General features: G+C 54.8%; 2 protein-coding genes across 2 annotated transcripts in view; one reads left to right on the forward strand and one right to left on the reverse strand.

The window, feature by feature from the left end:
* Nucleotides 1-1,221, forward strand: part of CDH15 (cadherin 15) — a 26,835-nt gene extending 25,614 nt beyond the window's left edge. The window contains exons 12-14 of the mRNA XM_075576809.1: nt 32-168; nt 303-467; nt 550-1,221. Coding sequence (XP_075432924.1) covers nt 32-168; nt 303-467; nt 550-747 — 500 coding nt within the window. The 3' untranslated portion in view covers nt 748-1,221. The remainder of the gene's footprint in view (nt 1-31; nt 169-302; nt 468-549) is intronic.
* The window catches only part of SLC22A31 (solute carrier family 22 member 31), a 34,917-nt gene continuing 15,742 nt past the window's right edge, over nt 934-20,108 (reverse strand). Inside the window, 7 exon segments of the mRNA XM_075576810.1 lie at nt 934-4,719; nt 4,880-4,991; nt 13,608-13,761; nt 13,763-13,823; nt 15,751-15,859; nt 18,245-18,329; nt 18,331-18,393. Coding sequence (XP_075432925.1) covers nt 4,329-4,719; nt 4,880-4,991; nt 13,608-13,761; nt 13,763-13,823; nt 15,751-15,859; nt 18,245-18,329; nt 18,331-18,393 — 975 coding nt within the window. The 3' untranslated portion in view covers nt 934-4,328.

Below are 20,108 nucleotides of genomic sequence, written 5' to 3' on the forward strand. Positions count from 1 at the left end.
TGTGTGTGACGCGCGCTCTTGTGTCACGCAGTGCTGGCGCTGCTGCTGCTCCTGTTTCGCTGCTCCCAGCAGCATCGTGCGGAAAAGGGACTACTTTCTGAGTCAGAGGAAGATGTACGGGACAATATATTCAACTACGACGAGCAGGGAGGAGGCGAGGAAGACCAGGTAACACGACCCACTGTAGTGCAGCCGCGTTCTACTGCTGATGTCCCTGTATTGGCCCGGTCACTAAGGTCACATTGTGTATCACCGAGTTTGTTACAATGTGTCACTGTCCTCATCCCTCCACAATCGCACAGGACGCCTACGACATGAACCGCCTGAGGAACCCCGAGATGTCTGTGCCACCCTCCCCCCGTCTGAAGCCCCCTATCCGCAGGGACGCCCCTTACAGCCAGACGCTGCCGCGCTACCCGCGCAGACCCTCCAACAGGCCGTCCGACATTGCAGACTTCATACACGATGTGAGTATCCCCCCCTTTGCCCCCCATGTGACAGGCGCTCCCAGGCGGACAGCTAAGCACCTCTCTGGGTGTCTCTTTGTAGGGGCTGCAGGCTGCAGACTCGGACCCCAGCGTCCCCCCTTACGACACAGCTCTGATCTACGACTATGAAGGGGAAGGGTCAGTGGCCGGGACCCTCAGCTCCATCTTGTCCAGTGAGGACAGTGACCAGGAGTATGACCACCTGCAGGAGTGGGGGGCACGCTTCCGCAGGCTGGCAGACATGTACGGACACCAGTGAGAGTCCCAGCACCCCCCAAGAGACTCATAATGTGAGGGATCCCCCATGATGAGACATTAACCCTCCATGTGCAGGCTCGGAGATAAGAACAGAGACACTACAGGAGTTAGGCTATCAAGGAACATCACAAGGACCCAAGCACTGCAGGAATCTCAGGGGAGGGGTTTACAGAACACGCCAAGCGGCACAATCTGTATTTATATTGGGACTTTGTGACCTATGTTTATATAAGTGACCTTGGGAGAGCAAGGGACAGACGCCTGCGCTACTGTGAGTATGTGACACAGCTGGCTGTCCCAGGCAGGTCTCTGCGGTCCACACAATGAGGACCAACACATTCTGTTCATATAGAGTCTGTTTACAGCAGCAAATGGGACAAAAACTTCATTACATTTATAGCAATCACTGGGGACAGGGCAGGACGGTCACTATGAGACGGGACAGGGCGGGAGGGCGGTCACTATGAGACGGGACAGGACGGGAGGGCCCCTATGAGACAGGACAGGGCGGGAGGGCCCCTATGAGACGGGACAGGGCGGGAGGGAGGGCCCCTATGAGACGGGACAGGGCGGGAGGGAGGGCCCCTATGAGACGGGACAGGGCGGGAGGGAGGTCCCCTATGAGACGGGACAGGGCGGGAGGGAGGGTCCCTATGAGACGGGACAGGGCGGGAGGGTCCCTATGAGACGGGACAGGGCGGGAGGGAGGGTCCCTATGAGACGGGACAGGGCGGGAGGGAGGGTCCCTATGAGACGGGACAGGGCGGGAGGGAGGGTCCCTATGAGACGGGACAGGGCGGGAGGGAGGGTCCCTATGAGACGGGACAGGGCGGGAGGGAGGGTCCCTATGAGACGGGACTTCCCTATGAGATGGGACAGGGCGGGAGGGAGGGTCCCTATGAGACGGGACAGGGCGGGAGGGAGGGTCCCTATGAGACGGGACAGGGCGGGAGGGAGGGTCCCTATGAGACGGGGCAGGGCGGGAGGGAGGGTCCCTATGAGACGGGACAGGGCGGGAGGGAGGGTCCCTATGAGACGGGACAGGGCGGGAGGGAGGGTCCCTATGAAACGGGACAGGGCGGGACAGAGGATCCCTATGAGACGGGACAGGGAGGGAGGGTCCCTATGAAACGGGACAGGGAGGGAGGGAGGGTCCCTATGGGAGGGAGGGTCCCTATGAGACGGGACAGGGAGGGAGGGAGGGTCCCTATGAGACGGGACAGGGAGGGAGGGTCCCTATGAGACGGGACAGGGAGGTAGGGTCCCTATGAGACGGGACAGGGAGGGAGGGAGGGTCCCTATGAGACGGGACAGGGAGGGAGGGAGGATCCCTATGAGACGGGACAGGGCAGGAGGGTCCCTATGAGACGGGACAGGGAGGGAGGGAGGGTCCCTATGAGACGGGACAGGGAGGGAGGGTCCCTATGAGACGGGTCAGGGCGGTAGGGAGGGTCCCTATGAGACTGGACTTCCCTATGAGACGGGACAGGGAGGGAGGGAGGGTCCCTATGAGACGGGACAGGGAGGGAGGGAGGGTCCCTATGAGACGGGACAGGGCGGGAGGGAGGGTCCCTATGAGACGGGTCAGGGAGGGAGGGTCCCTATGAGACGGGACAGGGAGGGAGGGTCCCTATGAGACGGGACAGGGAGGGAGGAAGGGTCCCTATGAGACGGGTCAGGGAGGGAGGGAGGGTCCCTATGAGACGGGACAGGGAGGGAGGGAGGGTCCCTATGAGACGGGTCAGGGAGGGAGGGTCCCTATGAGACGGGACAGGGAGGGAGGGACCCTATGAGACGGGACAGGGATGGAGGGAGGGTCCCTATGAGACGAGGGAGGGAGGGAGGGTCCCGGGAGGGTCCCTATGAGACGGGACAGGGAGGGAGGGAGGGTCCCTATGAGACGGGACAGGGAGGGAAGGTCCCTATGAGACGGGACAGGGAGGTAGGGTCCCTATGAGACGGGACAGGGAGGGAGGGAGGGTCCCTATGAGACGGGACAGGGAGGGAGGGAGGGTCCCTATGAGACGGGACAGGGAGGGAGGGAGGGTCCCTATGAGACGGGACAGGGAGGGAGGGAGGATCCCTATGAGACGGGACAGGGCGGGAGGGTCCCTATGAGATGGGACAGGGAGGGAGGGAGGGTCCCTATGAGACGGGACAGGGAGGGAGGGTCCCTATGAGACGGGTCAGGGCGGTAGGGAGGGTCCCTATGAGACTGGACTTCCCTATGAGACGGGACAGGGAGGGAGGGAGGGTCCCTATGAGACGGGACAGGGAGGGAGGGAGGGTCCCTATGAGACGGGACAGGGCGGGAGGGAGGGTCCCTATGAGACGGGTCAGGGAGGGAGGGTCCCTATGAGACGGGACAGGGAGGGAGGGTCCCTATGAGACGGGACAGGGAGGGAGGAAGGGTCCCTATGAGACGGGTCAGGGAGGGAGGGAGGGTCCCTATGAGACGGGACAGGGAGGGAGGGAGGGTCCCTATGAGACGGGTCAGGGAGGGAGGGACCCTATGAGACGGGACAGGGATGGAGGGAGGGTCCCTATGAGACGAGGGAGGGAGGGAGGGTCCCGGGAGGGTCCCTATGAGACGGGACAGGGAGGGAGGGAGGGCCCCTATGAGACGGGACAGGGAGAGGGAGGGTCCCTATGAGACGGGACAGGGAGGGAGGGTCCTTATGAGACGGGACAGGGAGGGAGGGTCGGTCCCTATGAGACGGGACAGGGAGGGAGGGTCGGTCCCTATGAGATGGGACAGGGAGGGAGTCCATTCTGTATCAGTCTACCGGGGGAGAGACGCAGGACGGACTGCAGGTCTCGTGTCACAGTAAAGTAGGAGGGACAGACTATGGGAGAGAGGGACACATGCAGAGAGAGAGAGAGAGAGACAGGCACAGAGAGAGAGAGAGAGAGAGAGAGAGAGAAAGAGAGACACACAGAGAGAGAGAGAGGGACAGAGTGAGAGAGAGAGAGAGAGACACAGAGAGAGAGAGAGACAGAGAGAGAGAGAGAGACACACACACACACACACACACAGAGAAAGAGACATACAGAGAGAAAGAGAGACACACACACAGAGAAAGAGAGACACATACAGAGAGAAAGAAAGACACGCACAGAGAGAAAGAGACACAGAGAGAGAGGGACACGGAGAGAGAGAAAGAGAGGCAGATGAGATAGGAAAGGGGGATGTGTTAGAAGAAAGAGAGGACATGATGAGTAAAGGGACCCTTGTTTTTGGGCATGAGGGGAGCAGCGACCCTGAGAAGCTACACGCTCCCCACCAACCACACACGGGGAGAGGCAAGTCTGATCCAAGAGATAGCTGTGCGTGCCGGCCTGTCCGGCTCAGTAGTGAGGGGGTCCCTGCTCCCGGCTCGGTGAGAAGCTCAGCACCTCGATTATTCCACATTTTGACAATATAATAAAAACGGTCTCTTTGCTGCAAAGCATTGTCTTGTAAGCGCTGGGCTCGGTGCCATCGGAGGACCCGTCTGCCAATGAGAATGTGCTGGGCACTGGGTCCACTCTTGGTGTGCTCGGTCTGAGGACTCTTTGCTGGCAGTGTGCTCTGCGCTCGGTCTAATCACTGCTCAGAGTTCTGTCCTCCTCGCGCCTCCTCGTGCCCGCACTCTCCCGTAGGATCATCTTCTTGGTGGCGCTTGCCAGCTGGGCGTAGCTGTCGGGGTTGTAGTCGGCGCGGGCTTTGCCGTGGGGGAGGAGGGGCACGGAGTCCTGCGTCTGGGACAGGTGGAGTGGGGACCGGCGCAGGCTATCACCGTGACGCAGAGTCTCCGGGAGGCTCTTCCTCCTGGTCTCGGGCAGCAGGAGGAGGCTGAGCACAGACAGGATGCAGAAGGAGGACAGGACCACGTGGTGCAGGAAGAAGCCGCTGTTCTGCTGCAGCTCCATCAGGGGGAGGGCGGCACGACCCAGCATACTGACCCCCAGTATTAAACCCAGGCCGGAGCCCCTGCAAGTAGGTGGGTGGGGGGAGAGAGAGGGTGAGAGGAGGGAGAGAGAATAAAAGAGAGGGGGAGAAAGGGAAGGAGAAGAGGGGAAAGAAGAGATAAGAGTGTAGGAAGTGAAGATTGGGGGGCTGGGGGTGAGACAGACAAGCGAGCTCTACTCACCTGAGTACAGTAGGTAGTACCTCACTGGCATAGAAGATGCTCAGCATCACCATAGCGTGCGCACACAGAGAGCCGAGCACTGAAATGGCCAGGGAGGCACCAGCGAAAAGATCTAACAGAGGAGAGAAGGACGGGTATGAGAGGTGAGAAGGACGGGTATGAGAGGAGAGGACGGGTATGAGAGGAGAGAAGGACGGGTATGAGAGGGGAGAGGGACGGGTATGAGAGGGGAGAGGGACGGGTATGAGAGGAGAGAAGGACGGGTATGAGAGGGGAGAAGGACGGGTATGAGAGGAGAGAAGGACGGGTATGAGAGGTGAGAAGGACGGGTATGAGAGGGGAGAGGGACGGGTATGAGAGGGGAGAGGGACGGGTATGAGAGGAGAGGACGGGTATGAGAGGAGAGAAGGACGGGTATGAGAGGGGAGAGGGACGGGTATGAGAGGAGAGGACGGGTATGAGAGGAGAGAAGGACGGGTATGAGAGGGGAGAGGGACGGGTATGAGAGGGGAGAAGGACGGGTATGAGGGGAGAAGGACGGGTATGAGAGGGGAGAAGGACGGGTATGAGAGGGGAGAAGGACGGGTATGAGAGGGGAGAAGGACGGGTATGAGAGGGGAGAAGGACGGGTATGAGAGGAGAGAAGGACGGGTATGAGAGGAGAGAAGGACGGGTATGAGAGGAGAGAAGGACGGGTATGAGAGGAGAGAAGGACGGGTATGAGAGGAGAGAAGGACGGGTATGAGAGGAGAGAAGGACGGGTATGAGAGGGGAGAAGGACGGGTATGAGAGGGGAGAAGGACGGGTATGAGAGGAGAGAAGGACGGGTATGAGAGGAGAGAAGGACGGGTATGAGGGGAGAGAAGGACGGGTATGAGAGGAGAGAAGGACGGGTATGAGAGGGGAGAAGGACGGGTATGAGAGGGGAGAAGGACGGGTATGAGAGGAGAGAAGGACGGGTATGAGAGGGGAGAAGGACGGGTATGAGAGGGGAGAAGGACGGGTATGAGAGGAGAGAAGGACGGGTATGAGAGGAGAGAAGGACGGGTATGAGAGGAGAGAAGGACGGGTATGAGAGGAGAGAGAGCATCACAGGACAGCATGATACCCACACCCTCCAGAACCAAACCAACTGCCAGCTATACACTCCATGAAATCCGGGCACTGCTCAGTGCCACCTGCACCAGGCTCAGTGCCACCTGCACCAGGCTCAGTGCCACCTGCACCAGGCTCAGTGCCACCTGCACCAGGCTCAGTGCCACCTGCACCAGGCTGTACGCAAGAATACAACAGTCTAGCAACTTCAATATCATACACCCCATATACAGAGAAAGAAAGAGGAGTATATAAGTACTAACGATGCTCCCACATGTATTACAAGAGACTGGTCACCGAAATCTTACACAAATAAAAATTGCAAATGAGCCGCCTGGAAGGTGTAAGGTATATAATGTATATCCAGGATGGGTATATAATGTATATCCAGGATGGGTATATAATATATATCCAGGATGGGTATATAATGTATATCCAGGATGGGTATATAATGTATATCCAGGATGGGTATATAATGTATATCCAGGATGGGTATATAATGTATATCCAGGATGGGTATATAATGTATATCCAGGATGGGTATATAATGTATATCCAGGATGGGTATATAATGTATATCCAGGATGGGTATATAATATATATCCAGGATGGGTATATAATATATATCCAGGATGGGTATATAATAAATATCCAGGATGGGTATATAATATATATCCAGGATGGGTATATAATAAATATCCAGGATGGGTATATAATATATATCCAGGATGGGTATATAATGTATATCCAGGATGGGTATATAATGTATATCCAGGATGGGTATATAATATATATCCAGGATGGGTATATAATATATATCCAGGATGGGTATATAATATATATCCAGGATGGGTATATAATATATATCCAGGATGGGTATATAATATATATCCAGGATGGGTATATAATGTATATCCAGGATGGGTATATAATGTATATCCAGGATGGGTATATAATATATATCCAGGATGGGTATATAATGTATATCCAGGATGGGTATATAATGTATATCCAGGATGGGTATATAATGTATATCCAGGATGGGTATATAATATATATCCAGGATGGGTATATAATGTATATCCAGGATGGGTATATAATATATATCCAGGATGGGTATATAATATATATCCAGGATGGGTATATAATATATATCCAGGATGGGTATATAATATATATCCAGGATGGGTATATAATATATATCCAGGATGGGTATATAATATATATCCAGGATGGGTATATAATATATATCCAGGATGGGTATATAATATATATCCAGGATGGGTATATAATATATATCCAGGATGGGTATATAATATATATCCAGGATGGGTATATAATATATATCCAGGATGGGTATATAATATATATCCAGGATGGGTATATAATATATATCCAGGATGGGTATATAATATATGGGTCTTATATAATTAGCAGCTGGAATGCGTCAGCTTTTGGGTCTAAAACACAAGCCCCAGAACTTTATATATAATCTGCTGAACATAGATATTTGTATCCTACACGAAACATGGATCCAAAATCGGAGGAGACGTCTCTCATACCTATGGGTTACAGGGGGCTCCTAGTCCCAGCCCAAAAACACAGAGGTGGGAAACGAGGCCGCTATTTAGGAGCTATCAGGGTATGGTACCAGGAGGAGCTTAAACGCCAAATAAACCCAATAAAAAGAGGAGATACCCACATGTGGCTACAAATAAAAGGCTTCATGTTCACCCATCAATATGGCACATACCTATGTGCAGCATACACCCCCCCCCCCCCCCCTCCGACTCCCCATACTACAAGCCAGACGTCTTCGAGACCCTGCAGACAGAGGCAATCCCCTTTCAGACCCTGGGTAATGTGCTGATATGTGGAGACCTCAACACCAGGACAGGCAGAGAACAGGACTACATATCTACAGAGGGAAATAACTACATCTTTGGAAATGACACTTGCTGCCATAGCTCTGCGAGATGCCAAAGAACCAGCTACGACAACGTAACAAACAAGAACGGTACAGAGCTCCTAAACCTGTGTCGCGGTCTGGGACTGTACATTATCAATGGACGGACAAGAGGAGACTCTTTGGGTAGATACACATACAGCTTTGTGCTGGGCAGCAGCGTAGTGGATTACGCAATCACTGATATAGACCCACAAGCCATCAGTGCTGTCATAGTCACACCAGCATCGCCCCTATCAGACCACAATCACACCCTGCTCTTTATTAAGAGACCAGACCAACCAAGCACAACACAAAAAACCCCTCTCCAACCTTCATAGCCTGAAAGCCACCTACACACGGACAAAACAGAGCCTCGCGACATACACAGAAACCATCAACAGCTCAGAAGTGGGAAACCTGCTCCAAAGCTTCCAGAACACAAACTGCGAGCAGAACCAGCACGGAGTAAACCCGGCGGGAAGAAACCTCAACAAAATATTCCATCTAATAGCAAGAAAATCAAACCTGAAAAAAATCAGCCCTAATAGACCAACAAGAAACGCCAAAATCAAAGAAAAATGGTCGGATAATGAATGCAAAACCCTTAGAAAAGCCTACGAAAAGAGACCCAAACAATACAGCACCAAGGACAAGGTACCGCCAACACCTAGTGAGAAGGAGCGGCTCAGTGAGTAAAGTCACTGACTGGCACCGAGATGGAAGCAGGGCAGCCTGGTTCAATTCCCAGTGTCGGCTCCTTGTGACCTTGGGCAAGTCATGTTATCTCCCTGTGCCTTAGGCACCAAATTAAAAAAAAAAAAAAAAAGATTTTAGCGCCACAGGGACTGTTTCTGTAAAACGTTACGTAAAACTAGCAGCGCTATACAAGAACAAAAATATTATTTAAAAAATGAACACCTGCAGGACTACAGGCACACCCTAAGAAAGAAAAAACACACCCACATCACCAAAAAATGAGAAATAATTGAAGACGCATTGGATGAGAATTATTTTTGGCAAACCTGGAACCATCCGGAAACAGAATAACAGACACCCGGCCATTCAGGATGGCAACATTTGGCAAAACTACATTGGGCATCTCTTCCAAGAAATCCCAGAAGAAAGCCTGACACAAGAACAAAAACAAATCCTCACCAAACAAACACTAGACAACATAAAAGATAACCAACCCCCCCCTGTACATAGGAATTACAATACCGAAAATAAAAGAAAAATTCAAATTAATAAAAAACAAACAAGCCAGCAGACCAGATGGCATTCTGCATGAGATGCTGAAGTACAGCAACCCATCTATACAAGAAGCTCTACTCAAAATGTTCAACCTGGTCCTTACTACTGGCTACTTCCCTGAACTGTGGGACCAAGGAATGATAACCCCTATCTACAAGGAAGGAGACCAGCTGGACCCATCCAATTACAGCGGCGCCTGTGTCAGCAGCACCCTGGGGAAACTGATCGACTGCAGAATCCTCACCTTCCTTACAGAGCAGAGTGTACCGAGTACGAGCCAGACAGGCTTCCTGTCAAGCCACCGCACCACGTCTACACCCTACACAGGAGAGGACACTGTTACCCCTCCTGGTCTATTGGGTTCCTCTTATTTATAATATTGTGCTTGACATTACAAGTCTGTGGCTTATTTACTTGCACTCACTTTCATTCCTTTCAGCAGGACATGCTAGTATTCATGCAGCATTTATCTGCACTATTTAGATATTCATAGGTTGCTCAGTGATTAGTTATACAGGTACATGCTTTTTAATATTTTTTTAGTATGTGTCTTCATCATTGTCTTTTTTTAATAAATGTGTTGAAGGAACTAGATAAGGAAACAGCTGTACCATCTCAAACCATCAATAACATTCAACAGCATCATCACACCCATCCTTCTGTATGGCAGCGAGGTGTGGGGTCCTGTGACATACCCAGACTTTACAAAAAGGGATACCAGCCCAACCGAAATACTCCATCTGGAATTCTGCAAACAACTTCTCCAAGTGCACAGGAGTACATCAAACAATGCATGACGGGCTGAGCTGGGCCGCTTTCCTCTACTGCTCACGGTACAGAAGAGAGCACCGACATTCTGGGCTCACCTAAACACCAGCCACCCACAGTCTTACTGCCACAGAGCAATGTGAAGCCAGGACCTCCTTAATAAACTCTGTGCCATCAAACAACTTGTCCTCTCACTCCAAGAACAAAATCCCCCAACAGCCTGCCGAAAAAACAAATCAACTCAATCACCAGCGAAATTAAGGATCAGTATGTGACTGAGAAAATGATATCCAGCGCTCAAAGAAGCTGGAGCCTACCACAGCCTACAGAGAGAATACTCTCTGGCACCCTACTGAAGGTAAAAGACCCAAAGCAGAGACAGACCTTGGGCCAGTACAGAATGAGCGCCCACAGCCTGGAAATAGAAACAGGCAGAAAGATGAGACTGTGCCAGCGATGTGAGCTAGGAGAGGTGTGTGAGAGACACAGGCAGAACTGGAAGCCACGAGAGATGAGACTGTGCCAGCGATTTGAGCTAGGAGAGGTGTGTGAGAGACACAGACAGAACTGGAAGCCCCGGGAGATGAGACTGTGCCAGCGATGTGAGCTAGGAGAGGTGTATGAGAGACACAGGCAGAACTGGAAGCCCCGGGAGGTGAGACTGTGCCAGTGATGTGAGCTAGGAGAGGTGTGTGAGACACAGGCAGACACAGACAGAACTGGAAGCCCCGGGAGATGACTGTGCCAGCGATGTGAGCTAGGAGAGGTGTGTGAGAGACACAGACAGAACTGGAAGCTCCGGGAGATGAGACTGTGCCAGCGATGTGAGCTAGGAGAGGTGTGTGTGAGAGACACAGACAGACACAGACAGAACTTGAAGCCCCGGGAGGTGAGACTGTGCCAGCGATGTGAGCTAGGAGAGGTGTGTGAGACACAGGCAGAACTGCAAGCCCCGGGAGATGAGACTGTGCCAGCGATGTGAGTTAGGAGAGGTGTTAGAGAGACACAGACAGACACAGCCCCAGGATATGAGACTGTGCCAGCGATGTGAGCTAGGAGAGGTGTGAGAGAGACACAGGCAGACACAGACAGAACTGGAAGCCCCGGGAGGTGAGACTGTGCCAGCGATGTGAGCTAGGAGAGGTGTGTGAGAGACAGGCAGACACAGATAGAACTGGAAGCCCCGGGAGGTGAGACTGTGCCAGCGATGTGAGCTAGGAGAGGTAGAAGATGAAACACACTTCCTGCTGCGCTGCACACAATGCTCTGAAGTGAGGAGCGCCCACCTAGAGAAACTCGCAGCTCTTATCCAGAACTTTAATAATATAGAAGAGAACAAAAATAGCAATGGGAGAAGATAAAACCCGCGCAGAACTGACTGCCCACTATATCAGTGCCGGACACAGGCTGAGAGACGCCCACTAACCCCCACATCTCTGTGTGTACCTACGGGGGGAAGAGAGAGACACATAGCGCGCGAGAGAGAGAGAGAGACACAGAGCGAGAGCGACACAGAGCGAGAGAGACAGCCAGACACAGAGCGAGAGAGATGAGAGAAGACACAGAGCGAGAGAGATGAGAGAAGACACAGAGCGAGAGAGATGAGAGAAGACACAGAGCGACAGAGACGAGAGACAGAGCGACAGAGACGAGAGACAGAGCGACAGAGACGAGAGACAGAGCGACAGAGACGAGAGACAGAGCGACAGAGACGAGAGACAGAGCGACAGAGACGAGAGACAGAGCGACAGAGACGAGAGACAGAGCGACAGAGACGAGAGACAGAGCGACAGAGACGAGAGACAGAGCGACAGAGACGAGAGACAGAGCGACAGAGACGAGAGACAGAGCGAGAGAGAGACAGAGCGAGAGAGAGACAGAGCGAGAGAGAGACAGAGCGAGAGAGAGACAGAGCGAGAGAGAGACAGAGCGAGAGAGAGACAGAGCGAGAGAGAGACAGAGCGAGAGAGAGACAGAGCGAGAGAGAGAGACAGAGAGAGAGAGAGAGACAGAGAGAGAGAGAGAGACAGAGCGAGAGCGAGAGAGAGAGACACAGAGCGCGCGAGAGAGAGAGACACAGAGCGCGCGAGAGAGAGAGACACAGAGCGCGCGAGAGAGAGAGACACAGAGCGCGCGAGAGCGAGAGAGACACAGAGCGCGCGAGAGAGAGAGAGACACAGAGCGCGCGCGAGAGAGAGAGAGACACAGAGCGAGAGAGAGAGAGAGACACAGAGCGCGCGAGAGAGAGAGAGAGACACAGAGCGCGCGAGAGAGAGAGAGAGACACAGAGCGCGCGCGAGAGAGAGAGAGACACAGAGCGCGCGAGAGAGACAGAGCGAGAGAGACAGAGCGAGAGAGAGAGAGAGACAGAGCAAGAGAGAGAGCGAGAGAGAGAGAGAGAGAGAGAGAGAGACACAGAGCACGCGAGAGAGAGAGAGACACACAGAGCGGGCGAGAGAGAGAGAGAGACACAGAGCGAGAGAGAGAGACAGAACGCGCGAGAGAGACACAGAGCGAGAGAGAGAGACACAGAGCGAGAGAGAGAGACAGAGCGCGCGAGAGAGAGAGAGAGACAGAGCGCGCGTGAGAGAGAGAGAGACAGAGCGCGCGCGAGAGAGAGAGAGACAGAGCGCGCGAGAGAGAGAGACAGAGCGCGCGAGAGAGAGAGAGACAGAGCGCGAGAGAGAGAGAGAGAGACAGAGCGCGCGAGAGAGAGAGACAGAGCGCGCGAGAGAGAGAGAGACAGAGCGCGAGAGAGAGAGAGAGAGACAGAGCGCGCGAGCGAGAGAGACAGAGCGCGCGAGCGAGAGAGACAGAGCGAGAGAGAGACACAGAGCGAGAGAGACACAGAGCGAGAGAGAGAGACAGAGCGGAGAGAGAGAGAGACAGAGCGAGAGAGAGAGACAGAGCGAGAGAGAGAGACAGAGCGAGAGAGAGAGACACAGAGCGAGAGAGAGACAGAGCAAGAGAGAGACACAGAGCGAGAGAGAGACACAGAGCGAGAGAGAGAGACACAGAGCGAGAGAGAGAGACACAGAGCGAGAGAGAGAGAGACAGAGCGAGAGAGAGAGAGGACACGAGCGAGAGACGAGAGACACAGAGCGAGAGAGAGACACAGAGCGAGAGGAGACACAGAGCGAGAGAGAGAGACTAGAGCGAGAGAGAGAGAGACAGAGCGAGAGAGAGAGAGACAGAGCGAGAGAGAGAGAGACAGAGCGAGAGAGCGAGAGAGAGAGAGACAGAGGCGAGAGAGAGAGAGACAGAGAGCGAGAGAGAGAGAGAGACAGAGCGAGAGAGAGAGAGACAGAGCGAGAGAGAGAGAGACAGAGCGAGAGAGAGAGACAAAGAGCGAGAGAGAGAGACAGAGCGAGAGAGAGAGACACAGAGCGAGAGAGAGAGACACAGAGCGAGAGAGAGAGAGACACAGAGCGAGAGAGAGAGACACAGAGCGAGAGAGAGACAGAGCGAGAGAGAGACAGAGCGAGAGAGAGACACAGAGCGAGAGAGACACAGAGCGAGAGAGACACAGAGCGAGAGAGACACAGAGCGAGAGAGACACAGAGCGAGAGAGACACAGAGCGAGAGAGAAGAAGAGAGGAGGAGAGGAAAAGAGAGAAAGAGAAGGTGGATAGGAGAGAGAAGAGGCTGTGAGGATGACCGTCTTACACTGCGTCAGAGCGAGGAGCAGCAGGGAGCAGAGTCCGGTCAGGATGGTGCAGAGCAGTAACACTGTGCGGCGTCCGCAGCGGTTCACCGAGACGCAAAGCGCAATGCAGGCGAGCACCTCACTCCCAGCCTGCAGGAAATAGGGAGCGGAGGGGGGTGGGGCCTAAAACCCGCAGGTTCCGGGCAAAGCACGGCCTAATACCACAGCCAATGAACCTGTGGGGAGAGAGCGCAGATAAAGAGTGAGGGAGGGGGGGAGAGAGTGCGCAGGGAGGGGGGGGAGAGAGTGCGCAGGGAGGGAGGGGGAGGGGGAGAGAGTGCGCAGGGAGGGAGGGGGGGGGAGAGAGTGCGCAGGGAGGGAGGGGGGGGGAGAGAGTGCGCAGGGAGGGAGGGGGGGGGGAGAGTGCGCAGGGAGGGAGGGGGGGGAGAGAGAGAGCGCAGGGAGGGGGGAGAGAGAGCGCAGGGAGGGGGGGAGAGAGAGAGCGCAGGGAGAGGGGGAGAGAGCGCAGGGAGGGGGGGGAGAGAGAGCGCAGGGAGGGGGGGAGAGAGAGCGCAGGGAGGGGGGGAGAGAGAGCGCAGGGAGGGGGGGAGAGAGCGCAGGGAGGGGGGGGAGAGAGAGCGCAGGGAGGGGGGGAGAGAGAGCGCAGGGAGGGGGGAGAGAGAGCGCAGGGAGGGGGGGAGAGAGAGCGCAGGGAGGGGGGGGAGAGAGAGCGCAGGAGGGAGGGGGGGAGAGAGAGCGCAGGGAGGGGAGGGAGAGAGAGCGCAGGGAGGGGGGGGAGAGAGAGCGCAGGGAGGGGGGGGAGAGAGCGCAGGGAGGGGGGGGAGAGAGCGCAGGGAAGGGGGGGGAGAGAGTGCGCAGGGAGGGGGGGGAGAGAGAGTGCGCAGGGAGGGGGGGGGGAGAGAGTGCGCAGGGGAGGGGGGGAGAGAGTGCGCAGGGAGGGAGGGGGGGGAGAGAGTGCGCAGGGAGGGAGGGGGGGAGAGAGTGCGCAGGGAGGGAGGGTGGGGGGAGAGAGTGCGCAGGGAGGGGAGGGATGGAGGGGGGGGAGAGGGTGCGCAGGGAGGGAGGGGGAGGGAGAGAGTGAGCAGGGAGGGAGGGGGGGAGAGAGAGCGCAGGGAGGGGGGGGAGAGAGAGCGCAGGGAGGGGGGGGAGAGAGAGCGCAGGGAGGGGGGGAGAGAGAGCGCAGGGAGGGGGGGAGAGAGAGCGCAGGGAGGGGGGGGGGAGAGAGAGCGCAGGGAGGGGGGGGAGAGAGAGCGCAGGGAGGGGGGGAGAGAGAGAGCGCAGGGAGGGGGGGAGAGAGAGCGCAGGGAGGGGGGGGAGAGAGAGCGCAGGGAGGGGGGGAGAGAGAGCGCAGGGAGGGGGGGAGAGAAAGCGCAGGGAGGGGGGGGAGAGAGAGCGCAGGGAGGGGGGGAGAGAGAGCGCAGGGAGGGGGGGAGAGAGAGCGCAGGGAGGGGGGGAGAGAGAGCGCAGGGAGGGGGGGAGAGAGAGCGCAGGGAGGGGGGAGAGAGAGCGCAGGGAGGGGGGAGAGAGAGCGCAGGGAAGGGGGGAGAGAGGAGCGCAGGGAAGGGGGGAGAGAGAGCGCAGGGAAGGGGGGAGAGAGAGCGCAGGGAGGGGGGGAGAGAGAGCGCAGGGAGGGGGGGAGAGAGCGCGCAGGGATGGGGGGAGAGAGAGCGCAGGGAGGGGGGGGAGAGAGAGCGCAGGGAGGGGGGGGAGAGAGCGCAGGGAGGGGGGGGAGAGAGCGCAGGGAGGGGGGGAGGAGAGCGCAGGGAGGGGGGGAGAGAGCGCAGGGAGGGGGGGAGAGAGCGCAGGGAGGGGGGGAAAGAGCGCAGGGAGGGGGGGGAGAGAGCGCTGGGAGGGGGGGGAGAGAGCGCAGGGAGGGGGGGAGAGAGCGCAGGGAGGGGGGGAGAGAGCGCTGGGAGGGGGGGGAGAGAGCGCAGGGAGGGGGGGGGGAGAGAGCGCAGGGAGGGGGGGAGGAGCAGTGCGGGGGGAGAGAGAGAGAGGGGCAGGGAGGGGGGAGAGAGCGCACAGGGAGGGAGGGTGGGGGGGAGAGGGAGGGAGGGGGAGAGAGCGCAGGGAGGGAGGGGGAGAGAGAGGGCACTGACATAAGAGTGCAGGTGAGGGGGACAGAGTACTGAGAGATCTCACGCAGTGAAGCCGAGGATCAGCGCGTTTCGCCAGATGAGACGTGTCCCGAAGATGCTGCAGATGTTGTAATAACGCGGACGAGGGTAACGCTCCCACATGGAGTCTATCTCTGTGACAATGAGAGGACACGGAGACAGTGACGCAGACAGAGAGAGAGAGAGAGAGAGAGTGACGCAGAGAGAGAGACGCAGAGAGAGAGAGACGCAGAGAGAGAGAGAGAGAGACGCAGAGAGAGAGAGAGAGATGCAGAGAGAGAGAGAGAGATGCAGAGAGAGAGAGAGAGAGACGCAGAGAGAGAGAGACGCAGAGAGAGAGAGAGAGAGAGACGCAGAGAGATAGAGAGAGAGACGCAGAGAGAGAGAGACGCAGAGAGACGTAGAGAGAGAGAGACGCAGAGAGAGAGAGAGAGACGCAGAGAGAGAGAGAGAGAGAGAGACGCAGAGAGAGAGAGAGAGAGAGACGCAGAGAGAGAGAGAGAGAGAGAGACGCAGAGAGAGAGAGACGCAGAGAGAGAGAGAGAAAGACGCAGAGAGAGAGAGAGACGCAGAGGGAGAGAGAGAGAGACGCAGAGGGAGAGAGAGAGAGACGCAGAGAGAGAGACGCAGAGAGAGAGACGCAGAGAGAGAGAGAGACGCAGAGAGAGAGAGAGAGATGCAGAGAGAGAGAGAGAGATGCAGAGAGAGAGAGAGAGAGACGCAGAGAGAGAGAGAGAGAGAGACGCAGAGAGATAGAGAGAGAGACGCAGAGAGAGAGAGACGCAGGAGAGACGTAGAGAGAGAGAGACGCAGAGAGAGAGAGAGAGACGCAGAGAGAGAGAGAGAGAGAGAGAGACGCAGAGAGAGAGAGAGAGAGACGCAGAGAGAGAGAGAGAGAGAGAGACGCAGAGAGAGAGAGACGCAGAGAGAGAGAGAGAAAGACGCAGAGAGAGAGAGAGACGCAGAGGGAGAGAGAGAGAGACGCAGAGGGAGAGAGAGAGAGACGCAGAGAGAGAGACGCAGAGAGAGAGACGCAGAGAGAGAGAGAGACGCAGAGAGAGAGAGAGAGACGCAGAGAGAGAGACGCAGAGAGAGAGAGAGAGAGAGACGCAGAGAGAGAGAGAGAGAGACGCAGAGAGAGAGAGAGAGAGACGCAGAGAGAGAGAGAGAGAGAGAGACGCAGAGAGAGAGAGAGAGAGAGAGACGCAGAGAGAGAGAGAGACGCAGAGAGAGAGAGTGAGAGACGCAGAGAGAGAGAGTGAGAGACGCAGAGAGAGAGTGAGAGACGCAGAGAGAGAGACGCAGAGAGGGCGACGCAGAGAGGGCGACGCAGAGAGAGCGACGCAGAGAGAGCGACGCAGAGAGAGCGACGCAGAGAGAGCGACGCAGAGAGTGTGAGAGAGAGAGACAAACACACACAAAGAGAGAGAGAGAGACACACACACACGGCTGTGTGTAACATCAAAGTGTAACATTTAAGTGTGTGGAGTTAATCTTGGAGTTGAAATTGGAGGTTAAGATTTGAGGAAGATCTGGACTCTGAACAACAACTTTACAACTATGAGAAACTTTACTTTCTAAAAGCTGTGATTATTTGTACTCTTCCTATCCTCCAATACCTGGGAAGTCTCTCCTCCTGTATCTCACTATGCCCTCCTTATTGCATTTTTCTGTTTACTGTTTCCTTACTCCTTGGTGAATATCCCTGTTCTCTCCAACTTCCCCACTCCCCACTGCACCATTATTTATACACCTCTCTCCCAACAACCCTCAATAAAAAACACCCACACAAATCCCTCTATTCACCCTCTCTATCTACTGCTTCCTGCTGCTGGGGATCTCCAATAAGCCTGAAGCCAGACACACACACCTGATCTTACCCACGCCTCCCTGCCATCTCTTCCCCTGTAAATGGTGTTAACCATTTCATTTAACACTGACTAACCTTAGAACTTGCCCCACAAATCAAGCATCCCAATAGCCTGCACTCATGGCTACTGTCCCACAGTCACTTATACCACCCATTGTGGCCAAGCACACCCATCTACAGCACTTATTCCCTCACCTGCTGTCTCTGTAAATTTCCCCACAAACCTCTTAGATTGTAAGCTCTTCGGGGCAGGGATTTCCTTTCCTATTGTCTGATTTTTGCTGCGCTTATTGTATTTTTAAATTTCCCTGTACTGTATTCTTTGTGAAGCGCCGAGTACACTTTTGGCGCTATATAAATAAAGACATACAATACACACACAGAGACACAGAGACACACACAGAGTGACAGAGAGACACACACAGAGACACACACAGAGACACACACAGAGACACGGACAAAGCGTGACACGGAATGATCGTGTCTCTGTCACTGTGACGGTCACTCCGTGTGAAAGTGTTTCTCGGTCACTCCCTGTGCTGCTCAGAGTGACACAGTCGACACAGGAGAAAGTGTGACAGAAAGAATTAAAAGCACAGAGTAAGAGGGACAGTGCGTGACACAGTGACGTGCTGGGAGGACCACTGACCTGCGCACAGACTCTGCTGCTCGGTGAATCCCTCTCCTACGTCCATCCCGTTACCGCTGGAGAATAATCGAAGCTCGGACTTGCACTTGATCCAACTGCTGCGTGGCCAGGAGCCAGCGCGGGGACTCAGGGAAGACGGGGAGCGGCAGCTGTGTGTGCAGAGGGAGGCAGTGATTAGTACAGGATACTGTGTGTGTGGGGGGGTAGTGATTAGTACAGGATACTGTGTGTGTATAGGGGGGGTAGTGATTAGTGCAGGATACTGTGTGTGTAGGGGAGTAGTGATTAGTACAGGATACCATGTGTGCATTGGTGCAGAGATTAGTACAGGATACTGTGTGTGTGTGGGGGGGTAGTGATTAGTACAGGATACTGTGTGTGTGTAGGGGGGTAGTGATTAGTACAGGATACTGTGTGTGTGTGGGGGGGGGTAGTGATTAGTGCAGGATACTGTGTGTGTGTGGGGGGGTAGTGATTAGTGCAGGATACTGTGTGTGTATAGGGGGGGTAGTGATTAGTGCAGGATACTGTGTGTGTGTAGGGGGGTAGTGATTAGTGCAGGATACTGTGTGTGTGTAGGTGGGCAGTTATTAGTGCAGGATACTGTGTGTGTGTAGGGGGGCAGTGATTAGTACAGGATACTGTGTGTGTGTAGGGGGGGTAGTGATTAGTACAGGATACTGTGTGTGTGTAGGGGAGCAGTGATTAGTACAGGATACTGTGTGTGTGTAGGGGGGCAGCGATTAGTGCAGGATACTGTGTGTGTGTAGGGGGGCAGTGATTAGTACAGGATACTGTGTGTGTGTAGGGGGGTAGTGATTAGTGCAGGATACTGTGTGTGTGTAGGGGGGCAGTGATTAGTACAGGATACTGTGTGTGTGTAGGGGGGCAGTGATTAGTACAGGATACTGTGTGTGTGTAGGGGAGCAGTGATTAGTACAGGATACTGTGTGTGTGTGTGTAGGGGGGCAGTGATTAGTGCAGGATACTGTGTGTGTGCAGAGGGGGAAGTGATTAGTACAGGATACTGTGTGTGTATAGGGGGGGTAGTGATTAGTGCAGGATACTGTGTGTGTATAGGGGGGTAGTGATTAATGCAGGATACGGTGTGTGTAGGGGAGTAGTGATTAGTACAGGATGCCATGTGTGCATTGGTGCAGAGATTAGTACAGGACGCTGTGTGTACAGAGACAGAGATCATTACAGGATGCTGTGTGTGTAGGGGGGCAGTGATTAGTACAGGATGCTGTGTGTGTGTAGGTGGGTAATGATTAGTACAGGATACTGTGTGCAAAGAAACAGAAATTAGTACAGGACACTGTGTGTATAGGGGGGTAGTGATTAGTGCAGGATACGGTGTGTGTAGGGGGGTAGTGATTAGTACGGGATGCTGTGTGTGTAGAGGGGCAGAGATTAGTACAGGATGTGGTGTGTACAGAGATTAATACAGGATACTATGTGTGCAGAGAGGGTAGTGATTAGTACAGGACGCTATGAGTGCAGAGATTAGTACAGAACACTGTGTGTATAGGGGGGGTAGTGATTAGTGCAGGATACGGTGTGTGTGTAGGGGGGTAGTGATTAGTACGGGATCCTGTGTGTGTAGAGGGGCAGAGATTAGTACAGGGTACTGTGTGTGCAGAGAGGGTAGTGATTAGTACAGAACGCTGTGTGCGCAGAGACAGAGATCAGTAGAGGATACGGTGCATGCAGAGAGGGTAGTGATTAGTACAGGGTGCTGTGTGTGAAGAGAGGTTGGTGATTAGTACAGGATCCTATGTGTGCAGAGAGGGTAGTGATTAGTACAGGATACTTTTTGGGCAGAGAGGGTAGTGATTAGTACAGGATCCTGTGTGTGTAGGGG

This window comes from Ascaphus truei, chromosome 19 (genome assembly GCF_040206685.1).
Source record: "Ascaphus truei isolate aAscTru1 chromosome 19, aAscTru1.hap1, whole genome shotgun sequence".
NCBI lineage: Eukaryota > Metazoa > Chordata > Amphibia > Anura > Ascaphidae > Ascaphus > Ascaphus truei.